Source organism: Macaca nemestrina, chromosome 7 (genome assembly GCF_043159975.1).
Source record: "Macaca nemestrina isolate mMacNem1 chromosome 7, mMacNem.hap1, whole genome shotgun sequence".
Taxonomy (NCBI): Eukaryota; Metazoa; Chordata; class Mammalia; order Primates; family Cercopithecidae; genus Macaca; species Macaca nemestrina.
The window spans coordinates 175,059,458-175,078,407 of record NC_092131.1 but is presented as its reverse complement, the minus strand read 5'-3'; the positions used below and the strand labels follow the sequence as shown (position 1 = coordinate 175,078,407).

At 40.4% G+C, this 18,950-nt stretch overlaps 2 protein-coding genes across 18 annotated transcripts in view; one reads left to right on the top strand and one right to left on the bottom strand.

The window, feature by feature from the left end:
- LOC105499079 (ubiquitin protein ligase E3A) overlaps nt 1-5,302 on the top strand; it is a 99,549-nt gene extending 94,247 nt beyond the window's left edge. For all 10 annotated transcript variants that reach the window (XM_024786837.2, XM_011771510.3, XM_011771511.3 and 7 more), the window contains 2 exons: nt 2,408-2,551; nt 3,363-5,302. In XM_024786837.2, coding sequence (XP_024642605.2) covers nt 2,408-2,551; nt 3,363-3,483 — 265 coding nt within the window. In that variant the 3' untranslated portion in view covers nt 3,484-5,302. The remainder of the gene's footprint in view (nt 1-2,407; nt 2,552-3,362) is intronic.
- Nucleotides 1-18,950, bottom strand: part of LOC139364070 (uncharacterized) — a 145,163-nt gene that overhangs the window by 76,551 nt on the left and 49,662 nt on the right. For 6 of the 8 annotated variants that reach the window (XR_011625309.1, XM_071099406.1, XM_071099407.1 and 3 more), the window contains exons 8-10: nt 18,504-18,684; nt 7,256-7,388; nt 6,694-6,816 (exon numbers count right to left, since the gene is read on the bottom strand). The exons of 1 other annotated variant lie outside the window; for it this stretch is intronic. Coding sequence is in view for 6 of the 7 variants with exons in the window: in XM_071099406.1 (XP_070955507.1) it covers nt 6,694-6,816; nt 7,256-7,388; nt 18,504-18,612 (365 nt within the window). In the remaining variant the exon portion in view is untranslated. Of the gene's footprint in view, nt 1-6,693; nt 6,817-7,255; nt 18,685-18,950 lie in introns of all 8 variants that reach the window. One more of the 8 variants, XM_071099410.1, reaches the window with a different exon arrangement.

The following is an 18,950-nucleotide window of genomic DNA, read 5'->3' as shown; positions in this document are numbered from 1 at the left end:
TTTTTTTTTTTTTTATTTCTCCCCTTTTTGATCTGGATAGATTTTTAGAGATGTTAGTAGGATGTGATCGATACAGCCACCACTTTTTTGTGGAAACCTGGAAGCCTCTTCATTTTTTCTTCAGCTTTCTAAATAAATGCATTCTTATTTAATTCAACGTGTTAATGTAACACACATAACACTTATAGGAAGAGACAAATTTTGTTCCCTAATTATTTTCATTGTATAAAATTTTTAAAGGTTTCATTTAAAAGAAAGACCAAAGCAGCAGCTATATAGCGGGACTGGTCATTGTGACCACTACTCATCTGCCACTTCCTGCAGGGTCTGTCTCTCCTCTTCGGTGGTGCTCTTTGATCTGCCTCCTTAGGTGTAGCTGGTTCAGTTAAGCTTCAGAGCCCCACTGCAGTTTGAGGAGGCTCTATTACCACCCACTGCAGGGCAGCTTTTCTGCTATGTTGGAGGGCTGTGTGCTACAGCAGACTTATTTTCTCTTGCCAGCCTCCCCAAAAGGAATGTCATGAACCGGGGTCTGATTCCTTTCCTCCTTAACTGAGAGATGCTCCTGCTAGTTTCACGTCCCGTTTTCTGTGGTTGTGTGTTTCTTTTTTGTTTTATCTGGCTGACTGGTAGATTCGTAGAGGGGCAGGGAAGGGAAGTGGCAAGAGATTGGAGAAAGCCAAGAATTCTAATAAAACCTTTAATTTATTTCAGATAAATGGTGTTGCAGCAACAAAAATGCCAGCATTTTGGTAATAAAAATAGTATGTTGGAATATTAGAATATCAAAAACTAGAAAATTGTAATTACTGATTTGGGATGTGTGGTGTTCTCTGCTAACATTCTGGAAATAATTTTGTTTGTTTGTTTGTTGAGATGGAGTGGTGCTCTTATTTCCCAGGCTAGAGTGCAATGGTGTGATCTCAGCTCATTGTAGCCTCCACCTCCTGTGTTCAAGCGATTCTCCTGCCTCGGCCTCCCAAGTAGCTGAGGTTACAGGCATCCGCCACCACACCCGGCTAATTTTTGTATTTTAGTAGAGATAGGGTTTCAACATGTTGGTCAGGCTGATCTCGAACCCCTGACCTCAGGTGATCCACCCACCTTAGCCTTCCAAAGTGCTCGGATTACAGGCGTGAGCCACCACACCAGGCTCTGGAAAGAACTTTCTGAATAAATATTAAAATGCATTTTATATAAGCGACTAAAAATACTTTTTTTTAAAAAATGTTTTAATCTTAACATTATTTAGCTATAGACCAGGCGTGGTGGCTCATGCCAGCAATCCCAGCACTTTGGGAGGCCAAGGTGGGCAGATCATGAGGTCAGGAGATAGAGACCATCCTGGCTAACACAGTGAAACCACACCTCTACTAAAAGTACAAAAAAATTAGCCAGGTGTGGTGGCGGGCACCTGTAGTCCCAGCTACTTGGGAGGCTGAGGTAGGAGAATGGTCTGAACCCAGGAGGCGGAGCTTGCATGAGCTGAGATCGCACCACTGCACTCCAGCCTGGGTGACAGAGTGAGACTCTGTCTCAAAAAAAAAAAAAAAAAAAATTATTTAACTATGAACTAGTGTATATATGTTTTATAGATGCCTGATTATTCAAACAAACTTCAAGATTGCACTTTATGAGCTTGTATTTCGTTTTTTAGAACTCAAACTAACGTAAGTGTCATTAAAACATAGCTTTTATTACATAGATTTTAGGAATGCCAGAGGATAAATCATTCTCTTAAAATAACTGCACGTGGCAGAAATGTCAGAATAATTCTCCTCCTCCATACACAGCACATATTACTTGTTAAAAGTATTCTAGTTCCTATAAAAATTGAACTTTTGTATTACTGCTATTAGGTATGTATATAGTTGTTTGCATTTGGGGCCAGTTGGTTGGGGCAGGGGGTCTTTTTTTTTTCTTTTGTCCTTAATCTGTATCACTTTTCCCCCCCAAAGCTGAGTTAAAGGATGAGTAGACAAGGAGAATAATGGAGAAAGGATAAATAAAATATATACCCAAAGGCACCTGGAGTTAATCTTTCCCAATATTCCTTTCAGTCTTTTTCAATTCATAGGATTTTGTCTTTTGTTTGTTACTGACTCTACATAATGTGATTATACCATAGTTTACATAGTCATTTCCTGTTATTACACACTTGGGTTTTCTCAATTTTTTACTATTGTAGTACTAATATTTTACTATATTGTAATCTAAATTTTTATGTATTCAGAACTGTTTAAGATAAATTTGCTTGGAAATTATTAAATCACCAGAAGTGATATTATCCTGATAATTAACTTCCAAGTTGTCTCTTAATATAGTTTAAATGCAAATCATAAGCTTATATTAGTACCAGTCATAATGAATGCCAAACTGAAACCAGTATTGTATTTTTTCTCATTAGGGAGTTCTGGGAAATCGTTCATTCATTTACAGATGAACAGAAAAGACTCTTCTTGCAGTTTACAACGGGCACAGACAGAGCACCTGTGGGAGGACTAGGAAAATTAAAGATGATTATAGCCAAAAATGGCCCAGACACAGAAAGGTAATGATTAAGTGGTGACTCTATACCTACTGAAAACCTTGCATTCCTCATCACACACATATGAACTGTCTTTATAGTTTCTAAGCACCTTTGTGATTTTATGTACAAATCCTCAAATCATATTAGACAATTGAGAAAATATTTTGCTGTCATTGTGTGAGGAAACTTTTAAGGAATTGCCCTAGTTAAAAATTATTATGGGACTCACATTGGTTTGGAATTTTTCAAATTAGTATGATTCATTTACTTTTTTGATTCCCAGCTTGTTAGTTGAAAGCCATGTTACATGATAATCTATTTAGAATGGTTACATTGAGGCTTGGAAGATTATCATTCGATTATGCTAGAATCCCGTTATCAAATCATTTTCATAGTCATATTGCCAGCAGTATTTCTAATAAGCATTTAAGAGCACACAGTTTGAAATGTTGTAAACCAGGTTTGAATATTTTCTCCACCTTAGAGGAAGTTACTTCTCAGTGACCTAACCTCTGAAGTGCATTTATTGATGTCCTCTCTGTGGTTTTGTTGTGGAAAAAGATTTAGTGAAATGAACTGTAATAATTAAATACCTAAAACGGTATCTGGTATGTAGTAAAAACTCAATGGATAAGTATCTTATCATCATTGTTACTAGCTTTGAGTAATTTATAGGATAAAGACAAACTGATTCTTGGTAGTTACACAACAAAAAGTTTATGATTTGCATTAATGTATAGTTGGCTTTGCAAACCATCTCAACAATATATAATTCTAAGTGTATTTCCCATGACTTATTATTTTCCTGTTTTTTCCCCTTTTCTCTATTTAGGTTACCTACATCTCATACTTGCTTTAATGTGCTTTTACTTCCGGAATATTCAAGCAAAGAAAAACTTAAAGAGAGATTGTTGAAGGCCATCACGTATGCCAAAGGATTTGGCATGCTGTAAAACAAAACAAAATAAAACAAAAAAAAGGAAGAAAAAAAAAAAGAAAAAATTTAAAAAATTTTAAAAATATAACAAGAGGGATAAATGTTTGGTGGTGATAGTGTCCCAGTACAAAAAGGCTGTAAGATAGTGAACCACAGTAGTCACCTCTGTCTGTGCCTCCCTTCTTTCTTGGGGACATGTGGGCTGGAACAGCAGATTTCAGCTACATATATGAACAAATCCTTTATTATTATTATAATTATTTTTTTGCGTGAAAGTGTTACATATTCTTTCACTTGTATGTACAGAGAGGTTTTTCTGAATATTTATTTTAAGGGTTAAATCACTTTTGCTTGTGTTTATTACTGCTTGAGGTTGAGCCTTTTGAGTATTTAAAAAATATATACCAACAGAACTACTCTCCCAAGAAAAATATTGCCACCATTTGTAGACCATGTAACCTTCAAGTATGTGCTACTTTTTTGTCCCTGTATCTAACTCAAATCAGGAACTGTATTTTTTTTTTAATGATTTGCTTTTGAAACTTGAAGTCTTTGAAACAGTGTGATGCAATTACTGCTGTTCTAGCCCCCAAAGAGTTTTCTGTGCAAAATCTTGAGAATCAATAAAGATGGAAGGGAGAAATTGGAATGTTTTAACTGCAGCCCTCAGAACTTTAGTAACAGCACAACAAATTAAAAAAACAACTCATGCCACAGTATGTTGTCTTCATGTGTCTTGCAATGAACTGTTTCAGTAGCCAATCCTCTTTCTTAGTATATGAAAGGACAGGGATTTTTGTTCTTGTTGTTCTTGTTATTTTAAGTTTACTGGGGAAAGTGCATTTGGCCAAATGAAATGGTAGTCAAGCCTATTGCAACAAAGTTAGGAAGTTTGTTGTTTATTATAAACAAAAAGCATGTGAAAGTGCACTTAAGATAGAGTTTTTATTAATTACTTATTACCTAGATTTTAAATAGACAATCCAAAGTCTCCCCTTCGTGTTGCCATCATCTTGTTGAATCAGCCATTTTATCGAGGCACGTGATCAGTGTTGCAACATAATGAAAAAGATGGCTACTGTGCCTTGTGTTACTTAATCATACAGTAAGCTGACCTGGAAATGAATGAAACTATTACTCCTAAGAATTACATTGTATAGCCCCACAGGTTAAATTTAATTCAAAACATGTTAAACATTACTTTCATGTACTATGGAAAAGTACAAGTAGGTTTACATTACTGGATTTTCGGAAGTAAGTAGTTTCCCCTTTCCTAGTCTTGTGTGTATGTGATGTTAATTTCTTTTATTGCATTATAAAATAAAAGGATTATGTATTTTTAACTAAGGTGAGACATTGATATATCCTTTTGCTACAAGCTATAGCTAATGTGCTGAGCTTGTGCCTTGGTGATTGTTTTAACTGATTACTGTAGATCAACCTGATGATTTGTTTGAAATTGGCAGGAAAAATGCAGCTTTCAAATCATTGGGGGGAGAAAAAGGATGTCTTTCAGGATTATTTTAATTTTTTCATAATTGAGACAGAACTGTTATGTACCATAATGCTAAATAAAACTGTGGCACTTTTCACCATAATTTAGTGGAAAAAGAAGACAATGCTTTCCATATTGTGATAAGGTAACATGGGGTTTTTCTGGGCCAGCCTTTAGAACACTGTTAAGGTACGTACGCTACCTTGATGAAAGGGACCTTCGTGCAACTGTAGTCATCTTAAAGGCTTCTCATCCACTGTGCTTCTTAATGTGTAATTAAAGTGAGGAGAAATTAAATACTCTGAGGGCGTTTTATATAATAAATTCGTGAAGAAATGTGTGCTCTTCAGTTCTCAAGTTTTATTATTACGGTACTGAAGTTCTATGATTGTAATAATGTATCCATATGACAAATTTTAAAGTGATAATTGAAATAGGTTATCAGATACAGAATTCACATCAAGTAGACTTCTAACAGAGTCACAATGAACCTACCCTTAAAATTTTAGAGGGAAAAAATCATCAGTTGCACAGACTAGCTGCTCTAGCTTGCTTAATTATGCTAGGCATGTTGTCACTCCCCTTCCTTTTGCTGCATGGAATGTCCCTAAACAATAAGGAAGAGGAAAACATAGAAGTTTTGACGATAGTAGATACTTCCTCTACCCCAAATGTTATGTTATAAAAGTACTTTTTTGCCCAGGTACTCTATTATATAGTTTGGTTTTCTTTGAATTAGACCTCAATCTCCAGGAAGCTCTGGAGGGAAAAAAAGGAACCATAAACTAAAGTAACTGGTTTTCCAAATAAATGCTAACTTTTTTTAACTTTCATTGTAGAACATTTCAAACATAAAACATGAAAACAGCCTGCAGCCAAACTTTTCTGGACCTTGGCAGCTCCAGCAAATGAGCTGGTCATCCTAACCTTGGTTTCCTGAGATAACTACTTTTGGGGATGCTTGCTTGTATAGGGAGATCCATATCAAAAAGAAACTTGAAAATGAGGCTTCAAACAGACCTTGCTGTTATTCATCCCTCCTCGGTACAGACATTCTGTTAGAACAGATGGTTGTAATGGGGCAGCATCACTCCCTGTTCCCATTAAAAACATGACCCTTCTGAGATTCCAGGCCCCTTTGAGGAATTTCCCCAAGAATTCCATACAAACTGTCAGAGAAAGAAATGTCGTCCCAAGACCAGTTCCTGTGCACTCTTGATCCCTTTACCTGCTTACCGCAATTTTTTTTTCTGACTTTCCACCAGTGTCTGTCTAAGGGCCATCTGTACCCCTCCCACACTTCCATGGGCCACTGTATAATCCAAAACACACCTTCCATTTGCTCCCTCATTTGGTTGCCTCCTTTTACCTCAACAGTGTTAGTGTGTAAAGAATTGCCTGGGGAGGGTAGAGGGTTTTACAAGTACAGAGTCCCAAGTCTTTTTTTCCCCTCCCTGTTAGTGGGTTGGCATTTGTTAACAGCCACTGCAAGATTTCGATGCAGGTGTGGGGTAGATATCACTGTGAATGGCTACTAATCCATGACAGTTTCACTGAAAGTACAGTCTTCAAGGATCCTTATAACCTCCTCATTGCCAAAATCAGTAACACGTATCTATAACCTTGACTGTACCCTAACTTGAGCTGTTGCTTCTCTGGCTGCTTATTTTTCCTTCCCAATTTACCCAGATTTTGGATGGATACTCCTCCAGTTCTGCTTAAAGTCCTTACCTGTTCTTGCCCAGTTCTCTCTGGTCAACCTCAGGCACTCCCAAAGATTCTTCCCCAATTCTGTATCTTCTACTCAGACCTCTGTCTCCAGGATTTCTTCCCGCTACCTCAAAGTCAGTAGGCCTAAAAACAAAATTCTTCATCTTGCGTCTCTGTCGACCATTCTTTGTTTCTTTTTACGAAATGTAACCTTCACCCCAATCATCAAAATCTCTCATTCCTCAATTGTCACAGGTTGTCAATTCTTTCCCCGTAAACCCCCTCCTGTCATTCCTCCTTTATTTATACTGCCCTTACAGGTCCTGATCCTCTGACTCACCTGGACATTCTTAGCAGCTGCCTAATTTAATTCCCTGACTCTGATCTCCCTCTTCCAATCCTTTTCATTGTGCTAGAACACCATCTTGCTAATTTTAATATTCTCTGCGTTCAGTGCCTCCACAAATTGCCCCCTCACTGATCTTTCCAATTTGGCCGTGGGTTACACACTTTTCTCCCTGCATTCCTACCCAGCATCTTGTCATATTTCTCAAATACTCTTCATGACCACATTTTAAAGTACCTCATCCATGAAGACGTCATCAACCCCCAGAGTGCCTCCAATGCTTCCATGGTAGCACGGCATGGTGGGGTACATCTCTTAGTTGAACAGTGAGGAGTCACTGGAATTCTTGTAGGGTCTGCTCTTGATACCCCTTCCACATTTCAGTTAAGGAATTTTTTTTTTTTTCTTTTAATAACCTTTGCCTGGAGTGTAAGTAAATTCATGATGGATATTGTCCCTTTTTTAAAAAAAAACAACCATTTTGCCTTTCACATGTTATTGCCTCCATTTTTCTGTTATCTTGTCAGTGTTGCCACCTAAATGATTGAAAATGACCCAGCATGCAGTAGAATGTAGTGAAGCTTCCTATTTCATCCATTTTTTTCATAAGTGCATTGGTATCTATATATCCATCTGCCCAAGCACCAGTTGTTGAAAAGACTATTTTAATTTCCCCATGAATGGTCCTGGGACCCTTGTGAAAGAACAGTTGACCATAAATGTAAGACTTTCTGGATTCTCAGTCTTAACTCTGTTGTCATATATGTCTATCCTTACGCCAGCACCGCACTGTCTTGATTGCTGTAGCTTTGTACTAAGTTTGGATTTGGGATGTGCAAGTCTGCCAGTTTTTTTTTCCCCAAAATCATTTGTCTATTTTCAGTCCCTTGTATTTCATACGAATTTTAGGATCATTGTGTCAATTCCTGCAAAGCTGGGATCTTGATAGGGATTTAGTTGAATTGATTTGAGAAATAACTGCTATTTTAATGGTATTAGGTTTTCTATTCCATGACTGTGGGATGTCTTTGCATTTGCTTAGGTCTTTAGTTTATTTCAGTGATGTTTTATAGATTTCAGTGTACAAGTCTTGACTTCTTTAATTTTTTTCTAAGTATTTTATTGATGCCACTTTATATGATTGTTTTCTAATTTTTATTTTTGTATTCATCACTGGTCTTAGTAATAAAATTGATTTTTGTATGTTGATCATGTGTATTGTAGCTTTTCTAAAATTCTATTTTTTTGGTCACTTAGTATTTTTTGCTTATGAGATCATGCATCTGTGAACAGAAATACCTTCTTCCTTTCCAGTCTAGATTCTTATTATTTCATTTTCTTAGTGTACTGGCTGGCACCTCCAGTACAGTATTGGATAGAAGTGACAAGAGCAGACATCTTTTTCTTGTTCCTGATTTTAGGGGGAAAGCATTCAGTCTTTCAGCATTGAGTATGATGTTAGCTGTGGGTTTGCATCAAGTTGAGGAAATTCTTTTATTAAACGTAGTTTACTGTTTTTTAATCAAAAAAAAAAAAAGGGGCTATGGATTTTGTCAAATGCTTCTTTTGTATCAAAATTGTCATGTTGTTTTGTCCTTTATTCTATTAATATGTTGTATTAATGGACTTTTGTATATTGAATTAACCTTGCATTCCTGGGATAATCTCAGTTGTCCATGCTACATAAACCTTGTTCTCTGCTGCTAGATTTGGTTTGCTAGTATTTTGTTTAGAATGTTTGCATGTATATTCATAAGGAATATTGGTCTGTAGTTTTCATATTATATATCTGTCTGGTTTGGGGATGAGAGTCATACAGCTCTCAGAATGAATTGGGGGCTTTCCCTGTTCTTACACCTACTGAGGTATTTTTTAAGTGAACTACTTGGAGACCTTCAGCTGTGATCTTTAGATGCTAGGAGACAGAGGGATGGTACCTGACTCTGAAAAGGGTCTCAGGGTAAGACATGTCTGAAGTGGCCTGTGGCAACTAACTAAAGAGTACTCCCACCAATAATGGAGTCAAGACGTATGTTTCCCAGGGGCCACACTGGTCACTGAAAAGAGATGGACTATGAGCCATCTGGAAAACTACCCTGCACAAGTGGGCTGCCTGCCTGGAGCCAGGCACCCTGCAGCTGAGTGCCATATAATGTTGAAGCTGTTGAGGGAGGAGAGGTTGGAAGCTGCCTGCTTAGAGAATCTCAGCGGTGGTTCCCAGCAGCGTGTATTCCAGGAAAGAGTCATTCACCACCCTGGCTCAGAGTAATAATTAACAGTGACTGGGTAAGGCAGGATCTTTTCTTCTAATTCCCTCCCCTCCAGAAAGGGCAGCAGCAGCTCTTGAATGGGAAAGAAGGTGGAGGGAGGAAAAGAAAAACCGATTTCCCCACACTGCTGTCTTTAAGCTTCCCACTCAAAGGCCTCAGTAAGAGGCGGAATTATGTTTTCCATTAAGAGAGAGTTTGGCATCTTGATGTTTCAAAGGTGTGGGCTTTTTAATACCCTAGAACAACTGATGATTTGTTGATTACCAAAAAGGGACCAGAAAAGCTACACAGCCTGAGATTTCATCCCCAGAAAAATGAATCCAGAGAGCAGACTTGCAGAAAAAAAACGTGTTCTGCGCCTGCCTCTCCCACACACACAGTGAGAGAGAGTCTTCCTCATTTGGTAAATCAGACCTGTGGAAAGACTCGGGACATTTAGGATGATGATATTTATGATGAGGAAGATTTCTATGGGAAACTTTTTAAGTTGTCTCTAATCCTATTCCAACTGAAGTTTGAATTTTTTTCCTTTCATTAACATTTACTGAGCAAATACCTATTGCATGTTTGCCATTTTGCCGGGTGCCACGGATTTCAGGCTGATTGAGAGCTGCTTTGTTGAATCAAGGAGTCTACTACAGGGAGACAGTCTAGTTAGAGCAGGCATAAGTACAAACCACTAAGGATAAAAGAAGTATGTGAAAGTACAATGTGGGCAGAGAATTCAGATCCAAAAATACTGCAGATAGGTGATGAAGGTCAAGCCGAATCTTGACAGACAGGATAGGTGTGTGTGAGGCAGACAGGCGGACGCTCTTTAGTATATCTGAGTGCAGGCTGTAAGGAATCAAGATGAGATTGGGATAATGAGGGCCTTACATACCATACCAAGGACTTTGGACTTTATTTTGCAGATGTTAAGAAGCAAAGACAATCAGTTTTACATTTTATGTTTATTGCAAACTGAAAGAGCACAAGTGTACATGTGGTCTTTGCAGTTAAGTTATTGCTATAATTTTTAAAAGGCAGACAATCTGAGGATAGAAGGGAGGCCAGAGTCCAAGACATGCTAGGGACTCGGTGATTGATTCAGTGCTCATGCATGGGAGAGTTGAGTCAAAGACAGCTCCCCCATTTCAGGTTTTGAGAGCTGGGTGGACAGTGTTGCTGTTGGGTCTACAGAAGAAGAGTGGGTTTTGAAGGGAAAATTATTAATAGTAGAATTGAATGACGTTTTAGTTGTGTCTGAGGGATATCGAGGGAGAGCTGTCCTGAGGCAGTTAAAAATACAGGTCTAGAGAAAAATGTACACAGAAGATAAAAATGTATGACTCTAGCACATAGACCATAGCTGAACCCGTGGCCAGGAAAATTATCATCCTGGAAAAGGCAGAGAGGAGAGAAGGACAAGGATCTGTGGAAATGCTAGCATTTGAGAGTTACACAAGGAACCCACAGCAGAGGCAAATGAGAAAAAGCAGGTTTGTTTTTGTCTGCTGCAGTAGACAGACACCAAGCTCCATGAGGGCAGAGACTGTCTTTTTCGTGGCTGTACCTCCAGTGCACAGAGCAGACTGTACATGTGCTTTGTGGATCCACGCAGTTAACTGGGGTGTCTCAGAAACTTTCCATCCTCCTCTGTACTGTGTCTGCATAACCCTGGCCAAGCCTCCCTTTTACAACTCTCACTGTAACTTTTAAGGAGGGCATATATCTACTTACTGTCATCACCATAAAGATAAATCAGCCAAGTGAAAATATTTTGAAACTTTGGAAATATATAAACTCCAAAATCATCAGTTACATCAATTACATACATTACATAATGATGTAATGACTCTGGCATCCTAAAGATCCCATCACTCTGCCTCACACTGGGGTCTTGCCTACTTCTCTGTTCCAAAAGGGGACAGTAGTGGTATCAAATCTGTTTCTTGAGGCAAATGAAGTACCTTGCTCCAAAATAATCACCCACAGCAGGCAGGTAACCTCCAAGTGCTTCAAGCTGAGATTGAGCAGGAGGATCCCAGCTCATCACAACTGGGTGGTAAATAATACACTTGGGCCCAAATGGAAGGAAATGCATTACCCTACGATGCATTTCAGAAGTTACACCAATATGCTTGCATCCAGGCCCTAAATCCAGCAAAAAAGTGCCATGCCATTCACCTTCAACATGTGTTAATGGAACTGAGATATATTTCAAATTTAAATTGTGTTCCCCAAAGTATTCATTATTCCATAGTGCCTATTACAATCTGTATTTTTATGTTTACTTCATGACTGCCTAATTCCCTCCTTAAATGTTAAGCCTCATGACAGTAGGAACGTATCTGTTTTATTTGCTCCACTGTCCCGTACACACATACTTGTTGAATGAATATATGAATGCCACCGTGATTGCAAAGTTCAAGGGCCTGATTTGTCAACCGGACTTCCAGATTTCTACAGAAATTGCCAGTAAAAGGTAGTATAAGAATGGTTCATGCGTGTGAAAAATGATCTTGGATGGAGCTGTTCTGGCATTCAGCTGCTCCTCATATTCTCCTGCCACTGTGCAGGGACAGCACAACCCCCATGTTGCTTTCTTGAGTGTAGCTCATTTCAGAAAAGCAGTAAAAGGAAAACCCACTTGTTTGCTTTATGTTCCTAAGAAGGTGTTGAGTAAATCAATCATGTTATCCTAAGTGACTTTAATTTTATGAAGGCTCCTTTGTTTCCCTTGCACTCCTTTCTACCCATCTCTACTCCCACCTCCACCCCCACCCTCAAATCATGCTATAATTTCCATTATTCACTTAAGGGTGGCTTTTATCTCATCACAACCATCTGTGTGCTTTAAATAGCTTCTACGTAACCGAAGTGGAAGCAGTCGTGTAGAAGAGCACATGGCCACTCCAGGGAACATGAGAAGCCTCTGCCTGAAGGTAGGCCTCCCTTCTGTCATCTGATCTCACACATGGCACTGCAAACCTGCAGTTATTTAGCCATGTGCTTTGTGACATTAATTTCACTTTCTTGGGTTATTCTTACCGTCTTTAGGGAACTTAAATATTTAAGAAACAAATACTACTCAAAGAGATCTGTACCATTATTATATTCATTTAAGTGAAAAACTACCACCTCCCATATATGTTTATCTCATGACCACCTAAACTGATAAAAATATGTTAACTGTTGTCTTATATTGCCTCAGGGAAAAAGTCTGGATGTTGACTGGAGGGACTGCAGGATAGCCATTCGATACCTGCTTTTGTGACAAGCTAAAGCAATTGGATTTTGGTGGCTTAGGGGTAAAAATGGCCTGACAGATCATCTTGCCCAGCCCTCAGCATATGGAGGAGAAAACTTAGGTCTCAAGTTGTGAAGCGCTTTGCTCAAGAGCACTGGCCATTTCATATATGTAACAAGCTCCTACTCCATGCTCATTTCACAGTAGCGTGTCACTTTCAGGTCCGCTTCCTTCAGTGGACATTGTCTTCACTTAATTAAATGTCAGGAGGTCCCCCCCAAGAAGGCTTCCTCCCCCCAAGGAAGGAGGAGGGAGGGCAGACCCTCCCAGTTCTCTCATTGACTAACTTTCATTTGTTGGATTGTTTTTACTGATAAAAGTTCAGAAATTAGAGCCAGGTTCCTGTTCCTGTTCCCTACCCAAGCCCCTGAAGAAGCAAATTAGTGAATGTTCCCCAAATTCTTTTACTTTCTAGTATGCAGTAAGCAATACTGCCAAAAAGTTTCCCAGAGTCATGTTCCTCTTAGATACCTTTCCTTGAAAACTGTTGTTTGGCATGGAGATCCAAGCTGGTGTGGAAAGTTCCAGATGCCCTGGTCCCAGCCTCACCTGCCCTGCTTTTGCTGCCTGTTCTCACTGCTTGTCTCCATATTTCCATTTGAAGTCCTGCAGTGCTACTGTGCCCTGAGTTCTCTTTCTTACTATTAAATCCTGCCTTGCTTGCCATGTTTTATAGATGAGGAAAGCATTTTCTACCAGAGCTCAGGAGCAGCCTTGAGGTCAGGGGTAAGGTTTTTCATTGGTAAGTATTCAGTAGTTGCTGAATGACAATTGGGTGGAAAGGGAAGGGGTGCCTTAGAAAAAAGGTCTATTATTTGTGGTAATGAAATTGCTTCCAATTTATTTTCTGATCTCTTTGAGAACTATTTACTGTCCTCTTCCTGCATCATGCATTCTGATTTCTGGGGCATTCAGTGTTCCCTCCCTCCCTTTATTCAGTGGGTTCTTGGAAAAGAAATCTTTGAAGAGAAAATGTGTGGGCAGTGGGAGACTTCTGATTCTCTACACCAAATACTCAGCCCTTTCATTCGTGAGAATACCCTGCTTTAGGATGGCGTGGATCTGAGTCAGCAGGCCTGGGTTCATTTGTATATACTCCAGGTTGTGGAGGTTGTTCCTGGGTCTTGGCCTTTTATTTTGGGGGTGCACCACACTTCTGTCTCCATAGACTATGTAATTAAGAAGCTTGCCTTTCGATTTCCTGCCAATGGCTGGATCTTGAGGATCACTGCACAATGCTTGTGTGCCCCACTGGAGAAGTCTCTCGTGGCACCTTTCCCCTCCCATAGTGCTGGAATGCTGTCCACAGAAGGCTTCTCTTCACTGTTCAGAGACTCTAAAGATAAAACCTGAGCTGACTTGCTGTGTCTACTGGGACCTCCTCCTATTCATCATTGCCCTCACACCCTTTTCCTTGGAGTCTGTCTTTAGGGTCACCCTGGGAGCTGCCTGGGCCTCCACCTTCTTAAGCAGGCCACTCCTGAGAGCTGGGTAGAGACTGTCTTTGTCCAGACTGTCTGAAGAGCATCTTGCTGTTAACCTCCCTCTCCTGTTCTTGACTACTGCCTTCACTGCTGCCTCGCGCTCGTCTACCAGGGTGGTATTATAAAGTACGTCCTCGAAGGTGAGCTGTTTGACCAGCTCCTTGTTGCCTAGCAACCTAGGAAATTGTCAGAACAGTCAGGCTTGCATCAGCTCTGACCTTTGGAGCTTTGACTGGCATTATTTATAAAAGGCTTTCTGCTCTGTTAGTCGAGCATTGGCTTCATATTTCTCCATGGACTCCAGAAAACTGGGTTTCTTTTTCGCAAGTTCTCGTTTCCAGTTGAAGAACAGAATTGAGTAGGACTTCTCTATTTCCTTAAGTTTTATGCTCTCTCCAAATATGGTGTAGCACTTGCTTCCCTGGTTGCCAACGCTAGCCGACCAGCTCTGGCAGTTGCTCTGCTTGTGGTTCTTCCCTGAGATGCTCAGTTGGGCCTGGGAATCTTCCATTTCTCTGCCCACGAGGGGACCTGGCAGTCAGTGTTCTGTCAAAGACCTGTGAGGGTGCTTAGTGAACTGTGGGCACTGTGACCACAGGGTTCTATTCCCGGTCCAGTGTTTGTTTTTCAGAACTCTGTAGGTTGACAGGACATGCTGTCTGGTGGCCAAGTGCTTCTCCCAAGAGTGTGGGTCCTGGGAGACATGTTTCCTGGCCTGCTTACTGCAGGCCTAGCTTCCACCTAAGAGCTGTCCGCTTCCCAAGGAGATGTCCACGTGCCTCTGTGTGATAGGAGCGGAATAGTAGGGCAGGACTGAAAGGTCTGTATGTTTGCTTTTCAGTCAGGTACAGGTGTTGGAGGTTTCGTAAATGTGATTTCTTTTGATCTCCCTGGCAGGCAGTGATGGGGAAGTTTTTAGTAAGGTTATTAACAGAGATAAAGGATTTAGAGTTAACATTTAATAGGGGAATTTTTCTAAAGGATGGTTGAAAATGATGCTTTATATAGTTTTATTATATGAACTTTTCAAGGATGGAATTAGTCAATCTGTAGAAATTGGGCCGCCTCTGTTATTGTGATATATTAGACTGTATTGAATGATGAGACTTTCCAAAGGTTTAAAACAAACAAAAAAGGAGGCAGAAGAGGAGAATGAGGATATAAATGAGGACACTCTTGCTGAGGACACATCAGCTGTTAGCAGTCTGTCTCTGTGTACCGAGCTCAAGAACTGTGACTTTGGTTGGATGTTAGACCTTTTCTAACCAGCTTCAGACATGGTAATCTTCACATAAGCTGCTGCATTTGTTCTACCAGAAATTTAGTCTGTTGTGTGACTCCAGCCACTTTGCAACTCAAGATTGTTACTTGTTCAGGTTTCTTTCTTTAAATAGCTAACCATCTAACAACTATTATCTTCTTAGGGTCGATTGATGGTTAGCCATACAGTATATACATCATCCATCTCCTTTCCTCTCCTACTATCTCACTCCTATTTTCCAGTCCATCCTCATCTCTCCTCAAGATCAACAGACCCCAACCTCTTTTACTGAAACATTGTATTCCTGAAGTAGTCCTGCCCTTTCCTTCTGCCTACCAAGCCTCAAAGACTTCTGTGCATCTAGACTCTGCTTGGTTGTTCTCCTTCCTTCAGAGTTATTTCTTTGTCAAACGCTACTATGTATAAAAACACAAAGCTTTGATAATTCCTTCTGTCCCAAGGGAGCCTTACGCTTGGCTGAAATTTAGGGTAAAGGTAGTATTTTTATTAGTAAAATTAAATGGTACAGAAGTGAATTCTAAAATTAGTTACATAAATCTAAGAGAGTTTTCATGAATTCAGGTTGCCCCAAAGATTTAGACCATACTTCTTCCATGGAATGACTGCCGTGCAGTTTGACCTCAAAATTATCCCCAGCCCTAGAAGTGCAGTATAGGTATATTAGTCTAAGGCAGTCAGGGTAATGCTATCATCCCTGCCACAAATTGGTTTGGAATGGGGATAACCAAAAGCACTTTGGGCCTGTGAAATTTGACAGTGTTTACTGTGAGCCTGGGGAAAGAACATGCCTGCTCCCATGTGAGAGTATGAAGAAACACTGTGCCTAAGCAAGGAATCATGTGGCTCCAGTTTTTACTGTCAGCCTTTCTACCACCAAGGAGACCAGCCTTGACATGATGCAGATGCATGGACAGCTGTGTGGAGGGATGGAAGAATCTCGTTTTTAAACCACATGGCTGAGCTATTTCATTAAGTCACCCCAGAAGTCTTCAGCTAACAGTATCTTAACTGGTGAACTCCTGTGACTGATACGGGAAAATTTTACTTCTTAACCAACTATGATAAGTCCTTTGTGCAGGAAGGAGGTTTTGTGGAAATGATGTTGACTCACTGCACACTGAACAGGAGGGCGTCTCTTTGACATCACCAACCTTAAATAGTAGGAAAGCCATCAGAGTGGGTTGGGTGGTTGGATTGCTTTATTGCAACTAACAAAGGGTCAGTTGTGCAGTTGTTCACTGTCTTTCACTTCCCCTCAGAACTGTATCTCCTAGCCCAGGGCCCTATAGGTCAAAAATGCCAGTTTGTTGTACGGTCAGCAGAGCCCAGTACTATGCTTTAAAACATTCGGGGATAATCATCAAATATTGAACAGATGCTGTCTGTAAACCACCACTGCAGCCAAGAACAGTCTGCACCTGAAACACTGCCTGCAACTATAAATATGCCCATATGCTTGAACAATTTTAGAGTTGTAAAAATCTTGTTTTTATAAGCAATTAGTTTCATTCCCTATTATATGAGGATTAACTTTGCAATGATGTACTGATGTTAACCGAGAAAAGGATCAAAAAGGCCTTGGTTGTGGTGAAACCCAGCAAAATGTGGGTCTGCAACAAGTTCCAGATGAATATCCAACAGCACTGTCCCAGTTTGATTAAGGTGATGACACCCCTACCATGGCCACAGGACCAGGCCGTTTGATTTTCCCTAGGGTCATAGGAGTGTTAGCCCAGGTGATCAGCTCAACACCCCTGAGATCCAAGAGGTATATACTTTGAAATTTCAATTCCATGACTACTGACTGCATCTCAATCCTATGTTAATACTTTCTTGAATAATACTCTGTTGACCTAGTTATCCACTTTGGAAACTTCAAAGACATCGTCTTCAGCTCTTTCTGACTCCCTATCCAGTTCTCCAGTTCTGTATACACCATCCCAGAAATGGTCCTCACATCCAGTTAATCTCTGACACAGACTAATAGGCCTTTCTACAGCTTCAGTATATTCTCTTCTCTGCTTCTGGAACCTAGGATGTAGGTGCTACAGTGATACTATCTTTGACATTCCATCTCCCTGGAGAATTTGGAAATGGGGAAATAACATTACTCTTTAACAAAGCAAGATTACCAGTCCTGTAACCTGAGCCAAGGCACTGACCCTTCTGTGAAGGCCTATATCCAACCAGCCACAGGAACCTCTACAGAGAGACTGAAAAAGGCCAGCCCTGGAGGAGGCAATGGCCAGGAGAACATAGGCATAAAGCCTACTAAGGATGTAGCCCATCTACCCTGGGAGTGGATTCCTATAAAGAATAGGCACTTTGGGCAAATAAGGCCCGATGACACCAGCCACTAGGATCTTCTGACTCTCTCCTTTATAATGTGAGTTCATTTGTTTATTGTGTGTTTAATGTGAATTCCACCTCCCTAAAGGCTGAGAACTTCCTTTGGCTCAATCTTCACTTCGTTCAGCCTCTGACTTCCAACTGATGCACCAAGCCAATGTGCAAGAAAAGTTAATAAATAAAAGTAAGATGTATTACAGAGCCAACTGAGCACGCATATATATATGGAGGAGTCCCTGCATCACTGGAACATAGTAGCCTTTCTCTACAACAGTCCCAGGCTAGGCAGCTCTTTGTAGGCCCAAGGGAATTGCTGCGTAACTAAGGCATGGTCTTTCTTGACTACACATCTTGTATACAAGGTATTAAGGCCCTTGGCCACCTGACTTTGGCCCATTTTTTCAATCTCAGCTCTACCCTAAATTCCCCACATAGGTCATTGATTCTCCAATGAGGTTATTCTCCTGATCTCTGTGTGGGTTCTTATACATAATGAAATTATGTGTTTTTCTCCTGTTTAAAGTTTGGAACATCATGTTAGCCATCATTTTATTCTCTTCGCTTTCAGTGTATTACACTCACATACTCTATGTGGAATCAGTGCTACCTATTAGACCCAAGGCTCATCAGTGGGAAATGGTGTCAGATCTCACAGAGAGCAATTTATGGGGCTCTAGGTTCTTCAGGCTTCCTTCACAGCCTAAGCTCCATATTTAAATCCAGCATTCAACCCTAATCACTGGTGTTCACTAGCATCTGCTACATATTCTTGCTGACTGTGCTTGCTCTTGAAAGATACAAAAGATACAAAATGCTTGAAGCTTCCCTCCAACAAGTGATAATTCACTGAAGCTCAGAGGCAGCAGGAGCTCCCATCTGTTCTGCCGCTCAAAGTAGGAAAGGTGTCCAGAGGTCATGTGGCCCAAGTGATGACATCTCTGAAGCACAGATGGGCTAAGAGTCACCTGTATCCAAAACTCAAGTAACACCTGTCAAGTTGTGGAAAGTTACTTTGGGACATGCCAAAGTTACACAGAGAGCTAGAGCTAGAACTCAGACCTGGGACACCAGACTTCAGTCTCTGAACTGCACTGGGTTCTCTGCTCAGAACCTTATTGGGGAGAGAACTGACAAAAGGCAAGGCTAAGGAGTGCTCTTTGTGGATGCAGCAGGAGAAGAAACACCCTTCCAATGAGGGGTCTGCACAGAGTTCAAATGTCCCCTTTACTCACACTGAACATGAGTATGGTTTTCC